Consider the following 27,876-nt stretch of genomic DNA (forward strand, 5'->3'; position numbering starts at 1 on the left):
ATATGATTTATGATTTTTTTTGGGTGGCTAGCATTTTTATTAATACTTTTTTGTGTTTTGCCTTTTATAAAGCATATAGGAGATACCATACAAGTTGAGCTTCACATCCTGGTAGTCAGTTGTCATCATTGGTGATTCAACAGTGACCCGTAAACCCATAGACTTTAAAAAGGCATGCGTTTGCTTTTTAACTTTTCGACTTTAAAGCTAGAAGAATTAGGCAGTACAGCAATACCATCCGTCCCTGTACAACTCAACTCTTTCTAAACCAAAAATATTTTTCAACCGGTCTAACATGAAAAGTCCTACTAGTTAACAAATTCTACACTTATAAACGATCCCTGCGCTACATATAAAAAAGAGTTTGTGTTATTTGCTTTCTTCTTGTGCAACAGGTTTCCTTGTTCATAGAGTATTGACTTACATGCATTTTTTATTAGACTTAAGTCTACATTAGGTACGCTAGTGTAATTACCAGTGAAAATTATATATTCAAAAATATACTTTACCGCAAGATCAACAACAACAGCATCCGAGACAACCTATGACCGGTTTCGTCCTAATTAGGGCTCATCAGGCAGACATAGTCACGTGAAACCGCTGTTGACATCTAACCAAGCGTGTTAAAGTACGAAGTACTGAAGTGACCGTTTGTAGGCAAAGTTGAAAAAGTTGACACAGCTAAATCATTCACAGCCAAACGCAGGGGCGTGTCTAGACATTGTCAGCTTATTGTGAGATTATAGTCTGTGCTCGTTTGATCAGTTTTAACCAGTAGTAGTTATTACGACCATCAGTAACAGAGTTGAGATGTTTCGCACCATCAATGATAATTAATTAACTTTACCGCAAGATCAATAACAACAGCATCCGAGACAACCTACGACCGGTTTCGTCCTAACTATGAATCATTAGACTGGCCTTTGCCCACAAATGGTCGTTTCAGTACTTCGTACTTAAACACGCTTGGTTAGATGTCAACAGCGGTTTCACGCGACTATGCCTGCCTGATGAGTCCTACTTAGGACGAAACCGGTCATAGGTTGTCTCGGATGCTGTTGTTGTTGATATTGCGGTAGAGTTTATTAATTATTATTGATGGCGCGAAACATCTCAACTCTGTTGGTTATGGCCGTAATAACTACATGTTAGTATTTATTTTATAAAGTTTACTCTTATAAAAACTAAAAAGGTTTTTTTTTAACCTTCAAGTTAAACAAAAAAAAGAAGTACAGTAGTTTTTTAATATATTTTTAAATTTGCAAACGGTATAAAAAATAAAAAATATTCTTTTAAACAATTGTTTTGTTTCAAACCTGTATAGTTCTGTGAAACAAAAGTTTTATATGACGAAATGAGCTGAATAACGGTTGACAAAAAAAAAAAGTTACAACATATACTTTCAAAAACACACACGTTATTAAAACAAAAAAGGCTTTTTGAAAGGTATTTTCTGTAGAAATTAAATAGACAAAACTCGAGTAGCTAACAACAATATAAAATTATAATTTGACTGATAAGTTACATATTCTGTATTTCAGTATTTGTTCCAAACAACTTTACGAAGTAAGTTGTACATAATTTTTATTTTAGTTCTAAAGAATACTTGCATGCTAATAAAAACTTCTTTAAATTATTTTTAAGATTTATAACATAACATTATTGCTGTGTATTGATTTTCTGTTAAGACTGTTTTAAAAAATAGGAGTTTTATATATACTTTTGAGTAAGTATTGATTGGGTTTCAGTAGCATTGGTCCAGTCTAGTTTGTACAAAGTTGTAGTATTTTTTCTGTTTGTCGTTTGTTAGTATATTAGTAAACAATTTCGTTAAATAGTCTACATTTTATCTGTGTTGAGTCTGTGCAAAGAACCTTTACCCGTTTTATACGTAGTCGTTGTAACATTTGCAATGCATCATATAATGATAGATTGGTTAAACTTGTATTGAAATATCTAGAATATAGAACATAGGAATTAAATTTATTCACTCTTTATAAAATTATCCTAACAGACTATTAGTTTACTTTTATTAATTTTGTACAATCATTTATTTATTTGTTTCTACTTGCTTTCGGGTGTGCATTTATTATTTCTTTTTTTTTTTGTGTACTAAGTTATCGCCTTTTATATTTAGCAAAAAAAAAGTTAAAACTTATTAATAATTTCTTTACCGTTTTGCACTATTAACCCTTACCCAATGTATTAAACGCTAACTTATAAACCTTTAACTTTAATTTAATTAAATAACACATCTAAATACTAACCCGAGGGATCGTAAGACTACAGCCTACGGGTCAGATCTGACCCGAAAAGCAGAAAAAACGAACCAGCGAAGAAATATTTAAAGTGAAAACAGATTATGTATAACAACAAAAGATATGTTTTTTTACACCAGTTGTTTACAAATATATACTTAAATTATTTTTTATCAAGCAATAGTGGTTATTTAACCATATGTTTTACTTACAAAGTGTTGTTTAAATTTATTACTCTAACGTTTTAAACTACAGCAGCCCACAAAGACGATATCTTTTAACAATTCTGGCCCAAGAAAGAACTTTTCTTATAAATTTGACCTGTTATTTATAAATGGCTGATGACCACGACTTTAGCTTATAGTTCTAATGATAACAAAACATGTTAACTCAGTACTTCATTATTAATATATATTGTCGTACACCACATGCTATTAAAATGTCTTAGAAGCTGAAAAATCAAATTAAACAAATAAAATTTAAAGTTAAACCTTAAGAAATAAGATAATCAATAAAATGAAAGAACAAAAAAGAAAATTAACTAAGTTTTGTATTTACTTAAAAAGTTTTATTCATAATGTACCTAGAATTAAATTCTATGATTAATAACTCTAAACTTTTTATACCCTTATTTATAACTTATAAAACTAAATCCGTATGCCTATCGTCTAACGCTTAATCTTTATTTTTGTTATTAGAGTCACAAGTCTTTATTCTATGACTTACAAGCACAATTATTTACCAATATAACTGCTTTTTTCCAACTAAATATGTTAAGATGTCTTGTCGAAAAATTGTGACCAGTAAAAATTTCTCATTATCAAAACTATCTTTCATACAAAAGAGATACCACTCAACTATATTTCCTCTTTACTTTATTTTACTCAGAGTAACTGGATACTAGTGCTAAAGGGTAGCTGTCTAAATTGCACGACCGTACAAAATTGCACGAGGGGACAAAATTGCATGAGTTCACAAAATTGCACGAAGATACTTTTGTACAAAGGGTCACTTTTGCGCAAAGACACTTTTGCACGGAGACAATTTTGCACAGATTAAACTTTTTTAATTTCTTTTTTTCTTTTTTTACTATCACTGTTAGCTCTAACCTTTACCCTCGGTCGGTAAGTTGCTTTTTTATAATAATTATTTTTTTTTACTATCACTGTTACCCCTAAACCTTACCCTCAGTCGGTAGATTATTTTTTTTATTCTGTTTATTTTTTACTCACGTGCAAAAACGTAACTCGTGCAAAATTGACATTTGGTGCAAAATCGTCTTCGTGCAATTTTGTGCACTCGTGCAATTTAGTAACACCGTGCACTTTTATCTTCGAGCAATTTAGACCCGTTCTTAGTGCTACAATAGCTGCTATAAAAAAATCAACTCTAAGTACATGTTGTTGATTATTTCAGATTGTTTTTAGAAAAATTTTGGTTTATAGAGCCTATTATACTTACAAGGCATGTTCTAGACATGATATTAAACTGTATCCTTGTGTATGACTCGATATCTGAAAGGTTTTTTCGTACACCAAGTCCTTAGACCACACTTTATCTTTGTAATAAACAATATAAATACAGCTTTCATTTGAGACTAAAAGTATATCTTAATTACAATAACAGTGATACTTAAGTCGTATAAACTCATGGTTTACTAATTTACTAAGTGAACAGCCTATCATAAACTAAAACTTTATTATGTTTCTTAAGTCAAAGTCTTGTTTAAAAAATATTAAGTTACCAAATAACTATCTAATGGTGTATAATTACTATTTACAAAAAAAGCAATTTACTATTTTCAACAATAAGGTTTAAACTTTTTAACTGCCCAAAAACATTTTTTACATCATAAACTAGTAAATAATATCTACCTATTTTGCTAAATAGCGTAGCGGTCCTAATGAGGGAATTGAAAACTAAATAGTTGACCGTTATAAGATCGAAACCCGCTAATCAAGACACATACAAAAATGTGCATTTTAGAGAAAGAACTTTTAAAATGTCAACTTTTTCTTTTATAACATATGTAAATCGAAAAAACAAGATATATTTACCTTAAGCTTTATTCAGAAACTTGTTTAAATGCTTGTTACAATAATCTTAGGCATTTTGCTGCTTGAAAAAATAAAAAATATATATATAAACTATTTTTCAATAACTAACTAAAAAAATCTTTCAAATTTAAAAATGTGTATAAATTGAAATCATGCTTTTGTGATACTTTTAATGATAAAATATTTTACATTTTTATTTTGTTAATTATCACTACAATAAAATTTGGTAAAAATAATTTATTGGACTCAGAACAAAAATTACACAAAATTATCTAGATATTCCTAAATTCTCAAAATTAAACATCAATAATATTTTTACGAAACAAATTAAAATTTTTCCTAAATAAGAAAGAGCTAGATTATAAAAAATATTAAACTAGCAAAATAGTTAATTAAAACAAAGTCTATTTGAAACTGCAATTTAAACGTAAAAAGTTGCTCAAGACATCATAGAATTGTTTGTAATTAAATTTAGTGATCCGTCCTCGGTTGGTTTCGTTGGATCGGTTTTTAAAATATTGCTAATTTCCCTTCTGAACGTCGTCATGTTTTGTGTGAATCTAATAAGTTGTTTTATTTCTTTAAAACACATAGTATAAAAATTATTTTAGGTTATAGCTGTATTTATTACGCTGTAGAAGTTAAGCTTACTAAAAATAAGCTGGGTATTTAGCGTTTAGTTGTTATATGTATTTTTTTATTGCAGAAAAGGTTAAGAAGAAATCTGAGAACAAAAACATTTAATCTCACACTTTTAATAAATAAACTAACAATGTCTTAATCTGAATTTGTTATTTTGACAAAAGAATCTTGTAAGAAATATAAAAAACTTTGACTATCTACATGAAAATAAATTGAATATATTTTTCTAATACTGATATATAACATAAATTTATATGAAACTACCGGTTTCAATAAGCTTATTAAAGACTTAAAAACTTGTACAAGTTGAAAAATTGTTTGAATGTGTTTTTATTAGATTCTTTATAAGCAGGGTTGCCAAATGTTTTTGGCAAATTTTCTCTAGGTTTTCAAAAATTCCTCTAGGTTTTTAAAAGTACACACTTTTGGGTCTATTTTTAGTTTAAACTTAAGTTTAAGGTAAAAAACTGTGTTAAATTGTATAAAAACATTGAAAAGATACTGTAAAGCTACTTCAAATATGTTTTTTTTTTTTTAATTTGACGATGACAAAAAAAATCATCTTTATAGTAGATTTTTTGTGTCAAATCAAAATTTTTCTACTTAACATGTAAAAATTATTTAAAATTCCAGGTTTTTTAATAATTTTTGTTCAAAATTCTAGGTTTTTTTTCAAAAATTGTTAAATTCCAGGTTTTCTAGCCTAAATTGTCAACTTCCAGGTTATTCCAGGTGTCCAAGTTTTTTGGCAACCCTGTATAAGTGATATACTTAGAGATACAATATTTAAAATTGTAATTACAAACTTGTCTCTATTCTTCAGATGAAGGTTTTTATCGATATCAAGCATTAGTTGATCGAAACAGTCACTAATCAGCCGATAATTCAGCGCACCATGATGGCTTGTTGGCTTGCAGATGGACTTTTGAAAGGATTCAAAGTACTGAAAAAATATTAAGAAATTAATTTAAGACGAAGACAAATCGTAATAAAAAAAATAATGTTATAACTAAGCAGACAATAACAAACTTGTGGATTAACAAGTATGAGTGGTAAAAGAGGTCGAGACAAACTCCACATGTTTCGAAAGTCGTCAAACATAATTGTTTGCAAAATTGATGATAGCCCCTGTAGTATATTTTTAATATACTATGATTATTGTTCATATTAAAATCTATTATAAATACAATTGTAATCAAAAATAAAGTACAAAATTGCAACAGATGTACTAAAAAGATAAATCGTTATTGATATATAAATTGCATTTTGTTATATATTGTGTCAAACTGTCAAATGTTGATATGAACAATAATAAAAAGCAAAGTTTAAATTTAACAAAAATCCTAGATTAATAAATGTGGTGGATATAAAAACTATTTTTTAAGAAATCAAAAACTCGTTTTTTTTTTGTAAAAGATAAGGCAAATATATATACTCAAGTCTTTTAAACTAATTAAATTTAAACAGTCCTTAAAAGTATTATTTTCTGACTCAACAATAAAAAAAACTCAAACTTATCACAAAAAAAAAAAAGTGCTCACTGTTTGTAGAAGTTCGGGTTTTTGAAGCATGTTGTTGATGAAATGCCTCTCTCTTTCCACGCGGTGTTCGTCCACAAGGCGCCTGTTCTCCGCTATCAGCTGCTCCAGGTGGTTGTCATGGTCACCTGCCATGTTGTGCTGGGTTGTCAGGGAATGGGTTCGGTACAGGTGGGAAACCACGTTGTCCAGCGATATGCAGCAAGAAGACGAAATTCCTGAATCTAGTTGGAGGAAGCGGATTATTAGTTTAAGAAAATAGCGCAGCAATGAAATGCAAATCTAAAGCTAAAACAGTCACTTTTTGTGCAAGTCAGTACTGAGAAAAAAAAATAATAATATTTTTATTTCATAACCCTGCAAAAGATAGTTTAAAAAAATATATTTTATATACTTACTTTCACATTATTAAGTAACAGAACTATCTAAATAATTAAGATTTAACTAAAAAAACTTTTACTAAATTTAATTTATTATGGATTTACTAGAATAGATAATAATTCAAAAAATCAAACGAATCAGCTAACCAATGCAGGTAACACCTTCAACTACTGTTGAAAGGACATGGTACAAAACATCACTGGACAGTGCAGATATAAACTTGATGTGATCTTGTGTTATTACCTCAATCAGACTGTAGTAAGCGCTACTCAACTTTTTGTACTCCTATTTTTGTTTTAAAAACTTATGAAACACAAGAAATCTTTAATTTAGCTTTGCATAAAACATATCTTAAATATACTTAAGTGCAAATGTTACTTAAATTGCAAACCATAATGAACGATGCAGAAGGCAAAGTAGTCATCAAATTAATAGAAACTTGCAGAACTTCATCTAGGCATTGGTCGTTGTACAGCGTAAATACGCCAAAGTTCACAAAATTTCCACACAGAGCGTTTTTCAGCAATCTAAAAACCTGTGTCATTCCTTTAAGCCGGTGCGAGTAAACTTTATCCTTGGGTAGAGGTTCTTGCCTTGATAATAAGCACGTTCCTATGTATTAATTTTTTTTTAACACATTTAAAATAGTAACTTTTTTAATTTTAACACAATAAATTTAAGTATGTTTGACTTTTTTGTTTAGATTTATTAAAGTACAATATACTAAATATTAGCTATTAAATAAATTTATCAAAAATATGATTACTGATTTTATGTTAAATTTGTTAAATCGGTGTAATACTTTATAGAACAACATTTCTTATAAAATTATTAAAATTAAGTATTATGGAATTATAAACTTAGCAGAGTATGTATCTTTAGTTATACTAGTTCTAATAGTAATTAAAACTTTATTTTTTTAGCACCGAATAAAGTAATGCAGGAGTCCCTACACTACACCAAATATCAAATTTGTTAAGATTGATAAATCGAATATCAAATTAATTAGTTATGAAATCATAAACATATTGTCAATTGTATTTAGAAATAATTGTTTGAATAAGAGTTAGTTTACTAAGTTAAAAAACATAAGATACTTCAAATTTAAATCTGTTTAGGCATTCTTGAAACATAAATTACTGTTAGTAAAAAAAAAGCAACATAACTTATATAAATTGTGTAATAAAAAATCATAAACCTATTTTATAAATAACATATAACAAACAACATTATTTAAATTCAACAATAATTCTTCACAGCTTATTACTTGAACACAAATACAACATCTAAAAAGTTAGATAAAATCAGTCAATTATGCTTATATGTCAATTCTTTCTAACAATAAAACAAACGAAAATTTACTTATCGCTACTAAGTTCATCAGTAAAAAAATGCCTTTAGAAATAGTATGTCTTAAACAGACGGTGGTTTAAAATTTACAAAAGCGATTGTTAGGTTAAAACTATATCGTAATAGAAAAAACTAAAAAATATTATTTTAAAAAAACTATATTTTTACAATTTATTGATCTAAAAAAACCTATCAATGACTCGACTATAAAAGAAATAAAATGAATAAATCTGTTCATTATAACGTTTTTTAGAAGTAATAACCGAATTTTCACTGGGAGTTATTAGTTAAATTAATTAGTTTAAAATAGGAGCACTTGATAAGCTATTCGGCATGCTATAAACCGAAGACTATTCAATTTTCAAAAGCTGTGCATAATACTAATAAAAAAGTATGCGCAAACTAGATGATTTAGATTACATTTTATACTACTAAAACGGATATTACTATGTTTTAGGGATTAAGATACTTTTTTACATGCTAGTTTCAAACAATGCATAAAATTAAAAAAATTGGTTGAATTAATGTATTGTTAAAACATAACAATGTTAAATAGTGATGAAGTAAGTAATTTTATGAGCCTACTTGCTTGTAGTTTGAAATTAAAAAACAAATATAATTGATAGAAGTTTATACAAAAAAAATATTTATGCATTGTAGTCTTGCATTAAAATAAATGTGTTACTTAATAAAAACTCATTGAAAAAACTATACTACCCGAATTCACTTTTAATTGATTGAAGTAAAACAGATTTGGAGAAGTATAAAATATATATGAAATACTAAACATACCATATATGCAAACGGCTTTTGATGCTTCTTTAAATAATAGAATTCCATTAGGTGAGGTTATTTCAAACACAAGCCGCTGACCTCGATTCATAACCATTTCAGTTAAAAGCTGTTAAAAATATTTTATTAAGCAAAAAAAGTTGCTCGATACGAATAAGAGCTTTCGAGTGCATTTATTTAGTTTATAAACAAAACGATAATAAATAACAGTTATATTGGTGAAACAAAAAAAAAACTGTTAAGCTGACAACAAACAAGATTTATTATAAAATTTATACGTAAATCACCCATGTTAAAGATTTGATAAAATATCTAATGTTTACGTTTAAGTCTCGTCAGAATAAAGTTGCTAAAAATTTACACAAATATAGTAAACATTTTTATTTAGTATAGTACTCTTCCAAAATTATAAAAAATATACATCATAAAGAATTATTTGTAGAACAAGTCCTTGTAAAGATTTTAACTTTGAATTTTTATTGATGATTTAAAGTTAAGTTTAAGATATAAAAATTTTAATATAAACGTTAATATCAAATTTAAAAGAATACTTTAAATCAAATTTAAAAATTAAAAAATCACAAAAACTTACAATTAAAATTTAGCAAAGAAATTAGGGGAATATTTACTATTTCATAATTTAAAAACCTATTTTTTTATAAAGTTCATTTACATAATTTAAAACATTGGTCATCAAGCTATAGTATTGATCAAGCATAACTGCGAATTTTGTTAAACTTTGAATGCATAAACTGTCTGTTTCTTATTAATTATAAACAAATTTCATCGACCAGTTACTTCCGTATACATAAAGTGCTAATAAAGGGATAATTTATTATAATTTTTAAATAGAACTATTCTTTTTACATTAGAATTTAATTTACTTAAAAAAACTTTTAAATAGATACTCAAGTAAAAGTTATCAAATTAGAGACCCTCAGACCTTTACACTCAAGTAAGAAGGTAGCTTATGAAATAATTTAAAGGCCCGCAGAAATAATTAATGCGACCGTGCAGTATTGGGATAGTATACAAAAACTTAAAGTTCAGATTACTAAAAAATATCAATTATTTAACTTGGTTATTTTTTTACAAAGTAATTAGGTATTTATTATACAGTTATGTAATTAATTTTAAACGTAAAGCGTTATAATATATACAAAAAAATACAAACTTTTAGAACAGATGTACTTAACTGTGGTATGTTTCCCCATAACTGCAACGATTTTTGAAGTAAGTCAAAAAATACTGGATATCTGTCAAATATTTAATATAAAGATTTTAGAACTTAAACAGCCTTTTTGAATTTTGTACTTTTTACAAATCTTTTCTACTACTAGTTTTAGAGTATTAAAACAAAATCTAAACTAAAATCACCTAATTAAACCAAAAAATTGAAAGTCTAAGTATGTCCAATTAAACTGTATAAAAAGCAATTTTATATATTATTATTAACATAAGTTTAAAAAAAAATTGACAATAAGTTTAAGAACAAAATAAACTTTTAATTTAAGATAATTTAGTTAATATATACGTATAAAACATTTTGACATGTATATATTGTAGTGTAGAAATACTAAAATAGTTATTTGTCAGGGTTGCCAAATGTTTTTGGCAAATTTTCTCCAGGTTTTTAAAAGTACACACTTTTGGGTCTATTTTTAGTTTAAAGTAAAGTTAAAGGTAAGAAACTGTGTTGAATAGTATAAAAACATTGAAAAGATATTGTAAAGCCATTTTACATGTGTTTATTAATTTAAAAAAATTTGATGATGACAATTTTTTTTTATCTATATGATAGATTTTTTGTGTCAAATCGAAATTTTACTGTTACTATGTTATAAAAATGTTAAAAATTCCAGGTTTTTTAGCCTAAATTGTCAAATTCCAGGTTATTCCAGGTTTTATGGCAACCCTGTATTTATGCACAGAAATCATTAAAGAATATAAACTAACATTATGTCGAAAAACATTGAAAATGAAACTTTGGTGTTAAAGGAAAATATAACGCCTCTAAAATCTCGACAAATTGCAATAACGACCTTCATTGTGTGTTCATTTAATTGTGTGCTGTACATTATTTTTTTAAACTTTAATAATTAAAGTAAACAAAAAAGATTTCAAGATTTACAACGTAAAAAACACTTTTAACATTCCAAAGTATGTTTAGTTTACAAAACAAAGTTTAGTTAAATTTGTTGAGCTCACTTAGAATCTATATAAAAATAAAACGCAAACTTATGATCATTGGATAGAGACATCATCATTTGTTTAATTGAATTTATTTTTTCTACCAATGGCTTCATAAATTTATGTAACTTTTCTTTATCTTCGCCTATTATTAAAGTATACTTTCAAGTTAATCTATATATTTAAATATTTAAAAGTTTCATATATTTCATACTTTAAAAAAATAATAAACTAAAATTAACAAACTCCTTAAAAAATTAAAAGAAGTTCTAACCAAGATCAACCATTAAAATTCTACCAATCGATTGATAAAAAACTGTTCGAAATCTAGAATCTACTACGCTAGTTACTGGATCAAGAAATGGAAAAGCACTGGTCTAAAAAAATATTTTGTGAAAAAATAAGTTTAAAAAATATAAATATAAATACAAAAAAAAAACTTGGAAAATTTAAAATCGGTCGATACAGTTTTTATTCAATAGTTAATTCACAACGAAATTTTTAAAGCTTCTTTTAAATACACATTCTTAATTATTTACACATAAAATGAAACATACATGATCACTACCCATTAGAAGTTGAACAGTTTGCACTTTCTTCAACTTTCTCACACAACTGAAACCAACAGTCAGCTCGTTGAACAAGTTGAGCGTTTTCGACAAAACCATTCCGTCACTCGTCCAATACTTCAAGTTTGTCACACTGTTTATTTTTACTCGTTACTTTAAAAAAAAGAATAAAATATGTAAATTGAATTATAAAAATAACCTTAAATTTTAAAGTCGTTGTCTATAAAAACATTATTTTACAATGTGTATAAGAAAGTCTTAGTTAAGCTTTTTTTAAAAGAATTAATAAAACCAACAAATAATCAATTTTTGTGTATAGAAATGATTTTAACTATTTTAGTTATACCATTAAAGTGCTTACCTTTATTTTTATTAATTAGTAAAACTCATAGATTAGTAAAATATTTCGTAACTTAGAACTTTAATAGATAGCTTCAATACTAGTTTTTTAAAAGCAGTTTTTTGAAATTAAATAACAAATAGCTTAAATAAGCCTAGGTAACATTTTGATTTTCAACTAATAGGTATTGGTATACATTTAAATCCTAACGAAACGTTTTAGCATACATACAAGATTTTAAAAGAGCAAAACATGGTGTTGTTGTAGATCATGAATTAGGTTAAGAAGACGTATTTCTAAAAAAAGTATTTAATGGAGCAAAGCTTGCTAATGAGAAAACTACTCAATAAAAACCAAAACTTATTAAACCAAGTCAATAAAGTACTACCGGCCGGGTATATAGTCTACTAAAAAATAGAAATTAAAAAACATTTATTAGATTGTCTATTAAGAAAAAAAACTCTTTATATAAATAATTAATAAATTATGGTTGTTATAACAGACTTAGTTCATATAAGTGTAACGGAGAGATCTTAAACTTTAAGCTAAGTTAATTTTCATGTTAAAATTTAACATGATTAAGAACTAACATTTTATTGATTATAACGTCTAACATAGCTCCATCGTCCTTTATATTTAAAACTTCGTTCAACCGAGTAAAAACTTTTGATGTTTTTTTCACTTGTTCACCAACATAAATTTTTCGAAATTGCTCAAAAAAATATAATATAGCTAAATCTAGAGACTTCACGCCTTTACCCCCTGATAAACACCTGGTAATAATGTTAAAGTTAATTAAATACTTTATAACTTACTAAAACTACCTATTTTCAGTACATTGAATTTCGGTGTATTGAATATATAAACTAGATTAGACAGTTGAATAATTTTAAAGTATAAACATAACAAAAAAAAAGTATTAACTTTTAATATTCAAAAAAACCAACTCGTTTACAACATTCATCAGTCTGATGAGGCGAACGATCAGTTCACCGTCCATTTCATCGTGCTCGTCTGTTGCTGCGAACGACACTCGCCCTCCAATCATGCTGCCAATCAGGTACACCACCCACGTCAGTTTGTCTACATAATTGTTGTACATTACCGTATAATAAACTAATAAACAATTGAATACTAAGCTTAGTATGGGCAAAACAAGTGATTAGAACTGTTTCTTTGAAACTTTATAATTTTTTAAAAGGTTTTATGGGTAGCTTTAGTCTACAAACTCACTAAAAGCAATTTGTAGCTGCTGGTTGCTGTCTTGCTTGTTCATTAGTTGTTCTAACAAGGATGTGTTTTCGTCGTATAACAACACAAGTAGCTAAATAAAATAAAAAGTTTACATTTAAAATCAGATACACAACTTGATAACACATTTTGAATATAACGGAAACTTTATGAGTATACAAGTAATTGTTTTAAATCAAAAACACTACATAAGCATCTAAGATAGTTTTTTAAGATTTTCTTGATCAGAGTTAAACTTTTTTTTGTTTAGTTGAAATTTTACTTAAGCTAACAAAGTCATAAAAACCTATAAAAGAAATCAAATAAGTTAGGGTTACAATGAAAGTTGTATGAGCAAATTTAGTTTTACATTTATTCAAGTTATTGTTTGAAGGTTTATATAAACTATAGTTGTTTATAGTGTTATTAATATTTTATTATGATAGCCAAATAAATCTAGAGTTTTAGCAGAAAAAACATTTTTAGATAAATTTTCTCATATATAAAGTTATTTCAGATTCTAACTAAAAAATATTTACTTGACAAGTAGACTTGTACTCACAGCGCCCAATGGTTGCAACTTGTTCTAATTGTTGTTCAACAAAATCTCGATCGTCAAAAACATCGGCTTCGCTATGAATTTGTTTTTTAGTACTAAATTTTTTTATAATATCTTTAATTTAATTTAACAACAAAGGCAAAGCTATACTCTGTTTGTTACCTTTTTGTTTTTTAGCTTGTTACTTAGTTTTAAGTCAAAAATTTTGCTACTCAACTATTGTTTATTTAGTTATTTTTTTGCAAAAAAGTTTCAATCTTTTTACATATATGCGTCATTTTTATCTTTTTATTTACAAAAGTTATTACCTAGTACATTAAAGGCATTTGATGTTTAGAAAAAACATGTCATTTAAAACTGCTTAGTTAAAGTTATAGATCATAATATTTAACATATGAAATATCTTAAGAATGTTTGGAAAGATTTCAAAAAGTTTTATAACTTTTATCTTTTTTTAAATCTAAAAAAATTCTTGGACGGATTTTCTATTTAACGTACAACTAATAAATATATGTAACTATTAAGAAAAACTTTAAAGCAAACAATTTCCAAAATGTTTAAGGTATTTAAAGATAAATGCTATAGTTTTTTTTATACCATGAATAACATTTATGTTAAAATATAGATAATAACAACAGATTTTAACTTTATAAATATAATCAGGGTTGCCACAGATAGAGCTGAAAAAAAATTCAGATTTTTCTAATTTATTTTCCTGACTTTTTTTGATGTAACTATTATCACTTTGTGTACGTTTTCTTGAATTTACAGTTTTCTTGTTCAAAAATCAAGAAGTACCACCATAAAACTTTCTTAAAAATTTCTTAAATTGTGCACAATGTGTTTATGTGATAATTTCCACATGTAAAAAAACTTTTAACTAAAACCCACAGAGGTGAAAGTTTCTTTAAATCGTCTATAATTTTGACAGGATGTTTTTGTGGTATTTGGAAAATGTATAAATTCTTTTACCTGAAAACTCAAAGGTTCCCATTTTATAGTTCTTCCCTAAAGAACACCACTTGCATTAAATATTATTTTATGATCATCTTTTACGGACCATTTAACATTTTTTTAGAAAGCCAAGAATTCTTGGAATATGTTAATTTTGACTTTAAAATAATTAAAATATGATATGTGTATAAAAATTTACCTAAGTATTACAAACTTATCAGGAAAGAAAAACAACAATGATTAGTCTGAGTTTGAAAACCCTATACATAAAGTATTAGTTTTGTGTACAAGTAATTCTGATTAAACATCATTAATAAGAAAATAAACTCTATCTCTACCACATACTAAATACTTACGTGAGATCATAAACGTATTTAACTTATACGAAAAATTCAATTAGTGCCTGAAGAAAGATAAACTGCAAAAGCAATATTTTTTAGAAAAAAAATCAGCAAAATACAGTTTTAGTGATGATAAACTTTCTTAAAAGAGCATGTTTATATCAAACTTCCTGACTTTTTTTTGAAAACCTCAATTTTTCCTTACTTTTCCTGATTTTCCTGACTTTGTGGCAACCCTGTAATTGTAAAAACTTGTAAAAATCAAAATATAAAAATTTTCAAATACAATATAAACATTTTTGTGTTAAAGCTGTGAGAATAGTTCTATAGCTATTTTATTTTAGTACCGTCGTGAGTTTTTAATAAACTAATTACCTTAAAATTGTTGTTGTACTTTTATTAATCTTATAAAAAATCTAATAAAAAAATTGTTATATATTTTTTTCAGTTGACTTAACCTCGTTAGTGTCAACACTGTCACTTTTTAAACTTTTTAGATTTAGTTAGTAAAGTGTAAATAATCAAAAGTAAAATAATATTGTCAACTAAATTAAAACAAAAACCAAACTAATGTTAAAAAACTTTCGCAAGTACTAACACATTACTAGCTTCACTGATTCGAGCTTCTATGAAGGCCTTCATGACTTCAGGCATGTAGTTTTCAAGGCCATGTGGTTCTTGTGCCTTTATATAAGGCACACTGCTTGCCATTCTCTGTTTGAAAAGTTCTTATTGTTCAAGACTTAACAGTGTTTAATTAATTATTTTTTTATAAAATTTATTTTTTGGCTTTCAACACATTTTTATTGCATTAACTTCTTCATAACTGTGTTTACCAAAGACTATACTGGATAACTGAAATAATTTTCTCAAAATAGATTTTTTGAAGAAACAATTTTTTTAAAGAACCAGAACATAATATAATCAGTAAAAAATTATTTATTTACTTTGTATTTACATAAAAAATAAAAATTCATATAGGTAAACTTTTTACCTACGTTTTTGAATTATTTTTGGTACTAATGCGTATCATTATCGTTAGATAAACATTGCTAAAAACTTACTTAGAATAAAAATAATAGTTCTGAAATTTTTTCAAAATAGCTACGTCATAAAAAAACAAATTAAAACAATTATGTGTTAACAATACTTGTTTTTAGTACAATCAAAATTAAGTTTTACATTAAACCAAACCAAAACTAAGTTTAAAATAAACTTATTAGAATGAAGGCATTTTTAGATATAGAAAAGTACTTTAAAGATGAAATAAAAAACAAAAGTTTACAAAAAAAAACCCACAGTTAAAAACACACCTTATTATTTGTATAGTTTGTTGTACTACACATGTTATTGTTTGCATATTTTCGGCTCGCGAGTTATAATGACTAGCGGTTCTAGATATTAAAATTCTAGATAAGTCTCGCTGTATAGAATAAAACTTTAAATTTGTTATACATATAGTTACTATTCACACCTCAACCAATAGGGTTATTGAATAGTAGTTCATATATGGAAGATTTGGGATTTATAGTTTTATTTACGGCGATAATATAAACCAACTTTAAGTTCTAGAACCGCTGTTCATTAGAACCCGCAAGCCTGAAAAATATGCAGAAAACTAGATGTGTACAGCTTAAAACTACACAAATCATAATGTATTTTTATACTTGTGTGGTTTTCTTGGTAAACTTTTTTTGTTAATTTTATTTTTAAGTATGTTTTTGTTCTAATAACTTTATTTTAAACTTAATTTCAATTAAGTATATAATTTAATTATCTTTTAATTCCTTCAGTTTAAAGTTAATATTCTTAAAATATACTTGTTTCACATTTGTTTATGAATTACATAACTATATTTCAACAAAATTTTCAAACTTTCTTTTACTATAATAAAGATAGTTTTTACCAACTTTAATCTGAAGATGAGGTTACAGAAAATATTAATAATTTTTTTTCAAAATGAACGACTTGTGTATAAAACTTTACCTTCATAAACAAATACGACAACACGTATACTATATACACTTAAAAACATCTATAATCTTACAAAATCAGTAATTTTATAACTATTTAGCACACTTAACTTTACAAAAACTCTTTATAAAGGTTTTGAAATATGTTAATTAGTAATAAAACATGCTATATCGGTAAAATAATTTAACAAACCTGCCACAGACATAACAAATAATGTATAGAATTTTTCGAAAAATTGAGACACTTGATTGAAGTTATGCTAAACTTAGCAATTAAACTGATACATTTTCTATATGAATCACCAAGTTTTACCAGTTCGCCCAATTGATAGTTGGCTTTCAATCTAGCCAACATTCGGCAAAACTCATGAAATGTATCTTCGTCTCCCAATTTCTGAAAAGCTAAATGCTTAAAAAATAATGTAGATATGTTGAGGAATCAAAACTTTAAACTCACTAGTTAAAGTAGTATCTACCTACACGAATATGTATTTTATGAACTTACTTAAGTAATTTATAATTAAGTAATATAAGAGAAAATATATACTTATTTTAAAAATAAATAACCTTAACTGTCTAATTTTTTTTATAATGGTTTATAATAAAAATCTTATTTTTTAAATAAACTATGAGTCATTTTAAATCTAAAAATTTTAAATTTTATTTTTTTCGAATTCTAATTTTTAATTATTTTTTTTATAATTATAAGTAAGTTTTTCTATGCAAAGTTCTTGTTTCAATTCCGATCGACTTTTGATTTTATATCAAACGTAAAACTGTAAGATAAATTCAATGCTTATTTTAAAGTAGTATTAAACAGTGGCTTTGCGTGGTATTTTTCTCAGGTGGTGCAGAATAGTAAAAAAAACTGCCGAGTTGCCCGTGCTCAAGTTGCCTCTGCTCTGCATAGCTTTGTTTTAATTTTTTGTTTACAATAGCTGGTGGAATAATACTTAAACCTGTACTGTTTTAGGGAATTTTCAACTTAGCTTACCGCAAGATATTGATTTTGCGGTAATTTTTGAGGAAATTTTGCTTTTTTGAGTTTATTTGCGGCAGTCAGCTAAGAGTTTGCGGCAGTGTAGTGAACAAAATGGTCGTTGTCAAAGTTAGAGTTTTATAAAAGATTTTATTCTAAAAAATAAATAAAACGTTATAGATACTTAATTTTTTCTTAAAAAATTTGAGGTGGTGCAATTGCGGCAATGCAAAACCCCACGCGACGCCCTTGGTATTAAGTATTGACAACATAGTTCTTAATCTATTTAAATGTTTTTACAATTAATTTTGCCTTATGTTTGGGAAACGAATAAACATATCTCTTTTACACATGATTCAATATTCAAATAAATTAAATTATAAAGTCTTTTTTTACTGACTTTATTTAATTTATTTAAATATTAACTAACAAAAAAGTTTTGCCTATAAACTTTCTAACGTTTCAATAAAAATATAATTATAAATTTTAATGACAAAAACATTGATAAATAAAAAATATTAACCTAAAAAATATGTTAAAGAATACCAATAATATATACTTCTCTACGTTTAACAAAAAAATATTTCGTTGCAAAAATTTTGAAAAAAAATACGTTTCACAACGTTTCTGTTCTCTCGAAATATTGTGCAAAATGTATCAAAGTTTGACAGTACATCATGCAAAATAACAAATATTATTTCCATCAAAAAAAAAAAAAATCACAAACTTGATGATTGTCAAACATATGATAAATTCCATCTACCATTGTACACAAAAATGTTTTTCTCTCATTACTGTTAAACATAGATCTTCGAACAGAAATTATTTGAACTAAGCAAGAAATAACAACAGCTGATAACTCAGAAGGCAGTCTGCAATAAAATTTTTAATTAATATTTAGATTTTATCCGTAAATTTCATAAGTGTTTGTCTAAAAAATCATTCAATAATGATTTCGACTAGAATTAATCTGTTAGGCAATTTTTTAGTTAGCAATAGAAAAGTCATCTTATATTTTAACTAAGTTAATGTTATTAACAACAATGAAAAAACAGCTGTGCAAACGATTAAGTCTAAATGTAACATTTTAAAGGCCTTTTTTTCTTTTAAAAAATATTTTTTCTCTAAAATAATGTGCAGATACATGTGGTCAGCAGTCGTAAGACACGTTGAAATAAAAAAATACTTCTGATTTAAACAGGGATTGTTAAGAATTTTAGAAAAAATTGTAGTTTATCACAATATTGAGATAAAATTTCAATCTAAATTAAAAGTATCGACTGTCATAGAGACAATTTGTACATGTATAACTTTTAAAAACAGTACTAATGTTAATTTTTCTTTACTAAAAATTAACAATACTAATTTATTTATGTATTCTAAAATTTTTACTAAATCACACATACTTATCATAGAGTTCAAAAAAAAGTTTAGGTGTTTTCAATACGTTGTTTTCAATGTTAATAAATTCTTTTTTCCACTCGTTGGGAATTTGTACAGTGCCAAGATCATCAGAGCTCTCATCGACAGAAGTACCGATGAAATCAAAACAAAGACAAGATTGGGAAAGCTTCAACAAACTGCCCATCAACTTCTGCAAGTTGTTAAAATATTAATAAATATTATAGGTATAAATAAAAACTAATATTTTTTTTTTCTAAATTTAAACTATTAAAAGCTTTACCTATTTTACTTATACGTATATAAAACTAAGTACGTTAAGGGCATAAAGGAGTCCAACATTTTTTTGTACTAAAAATAACATTGTCTCTTATATGAAAGCTTCAAGAACAAACTACAAGCTAGTTTTTATAGAATTTAAAATCTTATTTAACTTTTGAGATATTGTTTTTTTTTAAACAGTTTCCGATACAAACATGTGGACCATAAATTTCAATTTTGTGGTCAATTTTCTCGGAAACTTAAAAATCACTAAAAACCTATCTTTTCCTTCACTTTTTGAGCTAGAGATCTCAAACTTTCAAGAAAAGTTCCTTTTATAGTTTAAAAGACTTTGAATGTTGCGATCTTTAAAATACTAAAAAACAAAAAAATTATAAAAAGACAAAAAAATAGGTGGTATTTTTTATAAAATTTTATTTTTTAAAATTAAGAAAATTCCTGCATTCAATCTTGTTTTAATTTAATAATGGACTTTCTCTGAAAACTTGAAAAAAAAAGTTTTTAAATGAAATAGTCTTTTTTTGTGTTTTTGGTTTGTGCCTTACATTAGGAACCTATTGAGGTCAACAACTTTGATTGCTTATATCTCAAAAACTACTCTGATTTTTTTTAAGCGGTTTAATGTCTGATAGCTTAGATGAAACTCTATAAAATAAGATCAAATGTAAAAATCAAGTTGGACCCTCCCCCTATGCCCTTAAATTGATTAATATTTCAAAACAAAACTGAATTAATTAAAATTTAAGCTTATTTTCTTTATATTTTTTTAAGTGCCAAAAATAACAAACTAAATTGACAAGCTTTCTGTGAAAATATGGTATAGATTTGTTTAAACCCATTCCTAGATACCATAAGATTTCATTTTGTCTATGAAGAAAAGGCTTATTAAGATATGAAAAATCTAAGTGATTACTATTTTTACAAAAGTTAACACTAGCTCTTGTATGAAAGCTTAAAGTATATTCTTTAGTATACTAAATTAATATAAAATTGTTTTTATTTTTTTATTAAAATTTCAATAAATTATTGAGATATAGTCAGTAAAAAGTTTCTCAAACAAACGCATAGAGAATAAATTTTTCATGGTCAAATTTTTCAGAATTAAAAAAACAACCTATACTTTCCTTAATTTTTAAAGCAAACTATTATAATCTAAAAAGATGTTCTTTGCAATATTTCACAACAAGTTTTCAAAACAATTTTTTTGAGAAAAAAAAATTTATGATCTTAATATATGAAAAAGTTTTAATAAAAAACCAAAACATTTTTAGTTAGAAGAACAAATTTTATTTTAATACTTTTTTAGACTGAAAAAAATTTTAAATTGGAAGTTTCTCAAAATCTGAGTAGAAGATATACTTTTAATTAAATTGTCTTTTTGCCTAACAGTGGTAAAAAGCAAGACTAACTTTTTTTAATGTGATTTACCTCTTATATAGCTTAATTAGCGCAATAAAAATTATAATTATTAATCAAGAAATATGGTACATTGCTTCCTCGCTTATCCGGCCATGTTGGGCAAGCTTTATTTGTAAATAAGGCCGGATAAGAACAAAATATCGTTTGTTTTCAATAAATATAGTAATAATCTACCTCATTAATATTATGCAATGCATAACAAAACTTTACTTTCTTGTTTCTTAGATAAAACTCACGAAATCGGACAAGTTGTGAAACACTTTCTGGGTGTGGTTTCTGATTTTTTGTCCGGCCGGTGGTGCACTAATGCTAAGATATGTCCTGGCAACATTATTAAATACAACCTGGTTTCATCGCAATTAAAAATTAGATGTTTGGAGTAGCCCTCGGTCTAATATTCTTATAGTCCAAAAATTATGATTTATAACACCTAGTTTAAGTTTTTTGATAACTATCACGTTACTATAAACTTCTTGCTTAGTTATTGAAATCAAATACGACAGAAAATATTTCTAGCAGAGCATTGATTTACGTTGTATTGAATAAATCTACTTCTGCACTAAAACCAGCCCGGTAAGCGAGGACCGGATATGTGAGGAAGCACTGCACAACTTAAACGACGTTTTAATAAAATTAAGAAATTAAGTGTATCAACTAAAACTTCTTCTAAACGTATATCAAAAAGTATTTAAACAGTTTTTTTTTTGCTTTATCAGCTTTATGAGACTAATGAAACAAGAAAGTAATTTGATTCAAATTAAAATGCTTTGAAATCAAAACTTATACAACAAACTAAAAATTTTCAGAACAAAAAAGAATTATATAATTTAAGCTTCAAACTCATATTATATTTCTACATCTTATGATGTATAGACAAATTTATCTGAGTGTAAAGTAAGAGTTAGCATGTATAAATTTAAATAATAAGTGTCTTTATATAGAATGCATGAAATAAAAACAAAAAATTTTAAGTATTTATTCAGTTATACTTTTCTATAAAATTGTAACACGAACTTCAGTAACTTTGTTATTACAAAAACTATAATTCTCATAGTTTAAGGCCATAGGGGGGGTAGAAGCCATTTTTTGACCAAAAATAACATATAGACTTATATTATAGTAAATTTCATAATCTTTCAGATGCTTTTTTTAGATTTTAAAAATATTAAGTAACTTTTTTTTTATGACCGATCATATAAAGGGTTGTCTTTATAAAGGGTATATAAAGGGTAACTTTAAAGCCGTTTTTCTCGAGTTTTTAAAAACGGGCTTTAAAATCTATCTTCTCCTTCATTTTTCAAGCATTCTTCTTCAAATTTTCAGGAAATGTTCCTTACATTATGAGAAAAAAACGTTATTTGTGAATTTTAATAATTTTAAAAAATAAAAATTTTATGACAAAAGAAAAAAAAAAAGTGATTTTTTATCAAAATTTTTTTTTTTTTTCAAAAAAAAGGTATTTTTACTTCAAATTTTTTAAAGCCACAAATAACGTTTTTTTGTTATTGTATAAAGAATAGACTGTAAAAATTTGAAGAAGATTGCTTAAAAAATGAAGGAGGAGATAGATTTTGAATGCATTAGTCTTTTTTTGCCGTTTTAGTTTTTCCTTCCCCATAAGGAACCTGTTATGCGGCCCGACTTTGGCCGGTCATATCTCAAAAACTAATTCGAATTTTTTAAAACGGTAAAAAGCAACTTGAAGCTTAGTAAAAACTCTATAAAATAAGATCAACTTGTAAAAAACATGGCCTACCCCCCCCCCCCCTATGGCCTTAAGTATTATAAAACTATTTTCAACCTTGATTTAAAACTAAAACCATAAATTTTCTTAATTAGTAGTGACAAAAAAAAATTAATACTTCATATATTAAAATAAAAATGCAGTTATTCAAACCTTACGTTCACCTTGCATTTGATCTGGTGGAAGTTGTAAACCGTTTTGAAGATAGTTACAAGAGATGACAAATATTTCGTAAAGACAGTGATCTCTGAAAGAGCTGGCAATTTTCCAGTGACGAACCATGGGTTTCATGTTTGATAGTGAATTCATGTCTACTACTAGCTTAGTGAACAGTTCAACGCCACATTGGCACTTTTCAATGCCTCCCTTTTAATTATACAACTTCAAATATATATATATATATATATACTTATTTATTTATTTGATTATATAAAAAAACAACAGTTCATACGACCGTTTCGTATATGAGATATATAACCTCATATACTCATCAGTAAGCTAAAGTTTATTTACAATGTTAAACAGAAATTTAGAGTTTGAAAATTTTACAATTATTATGGCGTAGCAATAATAATGAAGTTTATTGTAGAGTAAGCTGAGTTTGAAAAAAAACGCTGATCTTATTAATTTAAAAATTTATGCATTTTGAAAAGTTTGGAATAGGTAGTATTAGAAAAACTTTTTAAATTGTATTAGAAAATGTTTTAAACTATATTGGAAAATGTTTTAAACTATTTGTTTTTGCGGCTTAACTTGATTTAATATTTAGTTAGTTTTAATTTTGCTAAAAAAGTAAAATGTATATTAATATATATTTTTTAAAAGTTTTTTTAAAAGTTCTGGTCGATAGCGCTTGACAATTAAACTGTTTAATACAAAACTTATGTTTTAAAATTACCATAAAATGAGGTATTCCAAAACTTATAAAATGAAAACGTAAAGTAAAATTACTTTAGCTAATTATCGAGACAAAATATTAACATATATAATTTTAAATATTTTTAAACCTGTAAAAACTGGGAAATTTCAGAAATAACTTCTCTAAAGCACCACTTTTCGTTCTTAGATTCAAACCAAGAAACTTTAGTAATTCTAGAGTACAGTTGCATAAGTTCATCTTTAACGAATGGTTGCTGTTTTGGTCCAGTAAAAAGATAGTTTAACACATAGTTACCTGTAATGTAAATAATGCTTTCTAAAAGTTTTTCAATTTTTTTTCTGGTTTATTATTAGTCACAGTTTCTAAAGTTTGTCAAAGAATTGTTTAGCTTAAGAAAACAAAGAAAAACAATTGAAAAGACATTTAAAAACATTATTTGGAATACAGCACAAACAGTAAAAACAATAAAACTTATATTAAACGAATCATTCCAAAGCTAGATAAACACATAAACTTTTGTAACCTACTAAAATCTAAATTTCTCTTCGAAACTTACGTGGTTTTTAACAATTAGAATTTAAGTAAAGACTTTAAAATTTTACAAAGATAAATGCAATTTTTAATAAAACAATTTTTGTTTTAGCATATGTTAAAATTTTATACTAATTTATGACTTTAAAAGAATTACTTAGTTCATAACTATAATTTGAAGATAATAATAATAGCTAATCTCTAAACTATTAATTAACTACGCTTTATTCAAAAATTTTTAACAAAACAAACGAATATCTAGACGCTCTTGAACACTTAATGGAGTTGATTGGCGAGTAGGAGTAACTTTTTTTATCAAAGTTGAGGCTGCAATCATCAATGAGTAAGGAGACTGTTGTTAGTATGTTAAATAAGATAATTAAAATTTTCATTATTGCAGACCTAACATTAGCTTAAAGTTAATTATTATGCTTATGTAGGTTTAAAGAAGTTAAGTAGCTACCATACAAACAGATTTTTAAAAAATATTCGAATACAAGTAGAACTGCAGTAACGACTGTGTAATAAAACATATAAATAAAATTATTAACCACTTGATTTTATATTTTTTAATAATGAAGAAAACATAAAGTATAGTAATTTTTTTTAATACTTTTATGTTAAGTATGATACTAACAGATGCTCTTTGAAGTAAAAGCTGACATTTTTGCAAAACTTCTGGATCTTCAGCAAAAGATATTAGTACTTTTTGTGCTTCTTCTCTGACATGTGAATCTTGTGTTTCATACATGTAAACACATACTTTTTCCAATTCGACTACAGCCTGTATTATATTTCTCTATTATTTAATCTTAAGTCAATAATAGCTTTCAGCTTTTTAAAGATTATAAAATGTGTAAGGATTAGTTTAAGTTATAAGTAGCATCAATGTTTTTAAAACTTTGTGAAGTTTTAATCTAAATTAGCATGACAAAGTAAAAATATTTTAAAATTGTGTTATTAATTTGTTATTAACATAAAAAAATACTTTAAACCACAAACTACAACTATATAGGAATAAAAAAAGAGTATAAAATATTTAAAAAACTGATTGTTAGGAAGATATAAAAAAAAAACAATATGATAAACTTTCAATAACTTTAAAATTTTATATTTAATAAAAGCTTTAGTAAATAGATAAATCAAAATAAAAAGATATTACTTAATTTATTAATAGAGCATCAGAAAAAAGGTTTGCTTAGAAATAATTTTACAATATTTATACCAAAGTTAAATTTGAAAATTTCAACCAGAATTAAACACACACAATTTAAGAATACTTAAATTTCATAATAGAGTACCATTAGTTTAATTTATAGGCTACTTTTTTGAAAAGGTTAGGAATGTAATAAGAAATCAGCCCTAAATAATCCTGTTCTTTTTAGTGTGATATTTTAACTATCAAAAATTAAAATTGATAATAATTTTTAAGTGTTTAAGTCTTCTTTAAGATAATTTTGACATTTTACTTGGGTAACTTTGAACAGGGTTACTTTTTTTTACAAGTAACTTTTTGCAGGAATTTCCTTTACATTTTATTTACCAAGGTCTAGTAAAAAAAAACTGTCCTGAATGACCAAAAACTGCATTCAGTGACCTTAAACTGCCCTGAGTCATCCTGAGTTCTTTTTTTTCAAATTCTTAAAATTATATTTATGCCTCCAGAACAAACTACTTATACCTCATGATAGTTATTCTCCGTAATTATAAAAAGGAAAGGTTGTATGTGTATTAGGGTGCTTATAAATACGGCCACCTTTGAGGTTTCTTGTGCATAACTATAGATAATATGAAGGAACTTTCACTCTGGCATCATTTGATTTTCTGAAAACCACCCGAATGCAAACTGTAAGAGACCCAAAAAAAATTAACTTTAAAGTTTTTAGCTGGATTTTTTTTTTGCATGTTACCAATTATCACAAAAACACATTGTGCTCAATTTAAGGCGATTTGTAGAAAGTTTTATGGGGGTACTTTGAAAAAAAACAGAAATTCAAGAAAATTTACAAATATAGATAAAAAATTACATTAAATCAAGAAATGCCTCCATAAAACTTTCTTTAATCGCCAATAATGTGCACAATATTTTTAACAAATTAGAGTTCTTGACTTGTTTTTTTTAGGTGAAAAGTAATAATAAAAGTGCAAACAAACTATTTTATTTATCAATAATATATGTTATTATTTTGATTTGAATAGTACCGCTTTTTGTATAAAATACCTATTGTCTTAAATAATTTAGTTTTTAATGTTTCAATATTGTTAGACCAACTAAGATTACTGTCAATTGTAACACCCAAATATTTATAACTATTTGCCTTTGATATGAATGAAATACAATTTTTTATATATAAATTTGTCAGAGTGGAAGAAAATGTATCTTGTTTTATTTAGATTTAGTTTAAGTCTGTTGTCCTTTAACCATTTTGATACATTTTCTAATTGGGAGTTTAGGTATGCACTATCTTTTTTATAGGTGTCTTTCTTAAATGTTGTATATAACAGTGTATCATCAACAACTTTTATAACTTTATTTTATTTTTTTTTTAACTTTTGGAACTTTTAGTGTTGTATAATTTTGTAAGTTATTGATGTACACCAGAAACAACAAGGGTCCCAGAAGCAAGCCTTGTGGTACTCCAGCTTCTATACTTCCACAAGTTGATGTATACCCTGCAAAATCTACAAACTGTTTTCTTTCAGTGAGATACAATTCCAAAACTTTAAACATATTTCCCTTTATTCCATAATATTCTAACTTTTCTAATAAAATTTTTATTTCTATACATTCAAATGCCTTACTTAGATCTAACAAAACTGCACAAACAGCATTACCTTTATCAAAAGAAGATAGTGTACTCTCCACAAACTCAGATAAAGCTAGAGAAAGTAAGTAAGTAAGTAAGTAAGTAAGTAAGTAAGTAAGTAAGTAAGTAAGTAAGTAGCTTTGCACTTACATTATTAATGCAAGTATTGTGCAAAAAAAAATAGACCTCAACTTTAGGCTGCAATTTTTTATCAATTTAATTTAATTTTTTTAATATTGTTACATTTCAATGAACTTTACTGTTTTCACAGTTATTACAAGTAAAGATGTATTTAAAGTATTAAATTAAATGTTTTTATTTTAGCTTTTAGTACAATTAAAACCGCAACTTAAAGATTTTCCAACTTTTCACAGCTATATCAATTCTATTCATTTTTTTGTTTATGTGTTAGACTATTTTATTTTGATCTTGCTGAACTTGAGTTTTTAAAACCTTTTAAGGAACCCTACACAATCAGGCCACATAAACTTTTATTTAAGACTCTAAAGTTATACAAAACCTATAAATCGAAACAAATTTATTCTAATGTATAATAAAAAACAAACTAACTTGTTCCATTGTTTAAAGATGTGAAGTAGTGTGATTAATTAGTTTGGATATATTATAAATTAAGTTAGTTCAAATGTAGTGCCATAGTA

At 26.0% G+C, this 27,876-nt stretch overlaps 1 protein-coding gene across 1 annotated transcript; it reads right to left on the minus strand.

Moving 5' to 3' along the window:
- Positions 1–4,754: 4,754 nt before the first annotated feature.
- LOC145846773 (exportin-7-like) lies at positions 4,755–27,846 on the minus strand. The gene is made up of 25 exons (XM_082953391.1): positions 27,788–27,846; positions 25,048–25,194; positions 24,663–24,762; positions 24,007–24,173; positions 23,153–23,365; positions 19,560–19,747; positions 18,881–19,025; positions 17,368–17,568; positions 15,800–15,915; positions 13,887–13,980; positions 13,351–13,441; positions 13,065–13,200; positions 12,708–12,890; positions 11,766–11,910; positions 11,483–11,585; positions 11,257–11,353; positions 10,975–11,088; positions 10,193–10,274; positions 9,019–9,127; positions 7,268–7,488; positions 7,023–7,161; positions 6,499–6,719; positions 5,987–6,085; positions 5,764–5,900; positions 4,755–4,875 (listed from the first exon to the last, which is right to left on the minus strand). The coding sequence occupies exons 1-25, from the start codon at positions 27,794–27,796 to the stop codon at positions 4,755–4,757; spliced, it is 3,378 nt and encodes a 1,125-aa protein (XP_082809517.1). The 5' UTR covers positions 27,797–27,846.
- Between the last annotated feature and the right edge of the window lie 30 nt (positions 27,847–27,876).

The sequence above is a fragment of the Thalia democratica genome, chromosome 1 (genome assembly GCF_965202585.1).
Source record: "Thalia democratica chromosome 1, ktThaDemo2.hap1.1, whole genome shotgun sequence".
In the NCBI taxonomy this organism is placed as follows: Eukaryota; Metazoa; Chordata; class Thaliacea; order Salpida; family Salpidae; genus Thalia; species Thalia democratica.

What these genes read in the sequence shown, in the direction of transcription:
- LOC145846773 (XM_082953391.1), bottom strand. An exon ending in CTGATGAATGTTGTAAACGA is followed by an intron (nt 12,891 to 13,064) that starts GTTGGTTTTTTT and finishes CATTATTACCAG; the next exon opens with GTGTTTATCAGGGGGTAAAG. An exon ending in TCATACTTGTTAATCCACAA is followed by an intron (nt 5,901 to 5,986) that starts GTTTGTTATTGT and finishes ATATTTTTTCAG; the next exon opens with TACTTTGAATCCTTTCAAAA.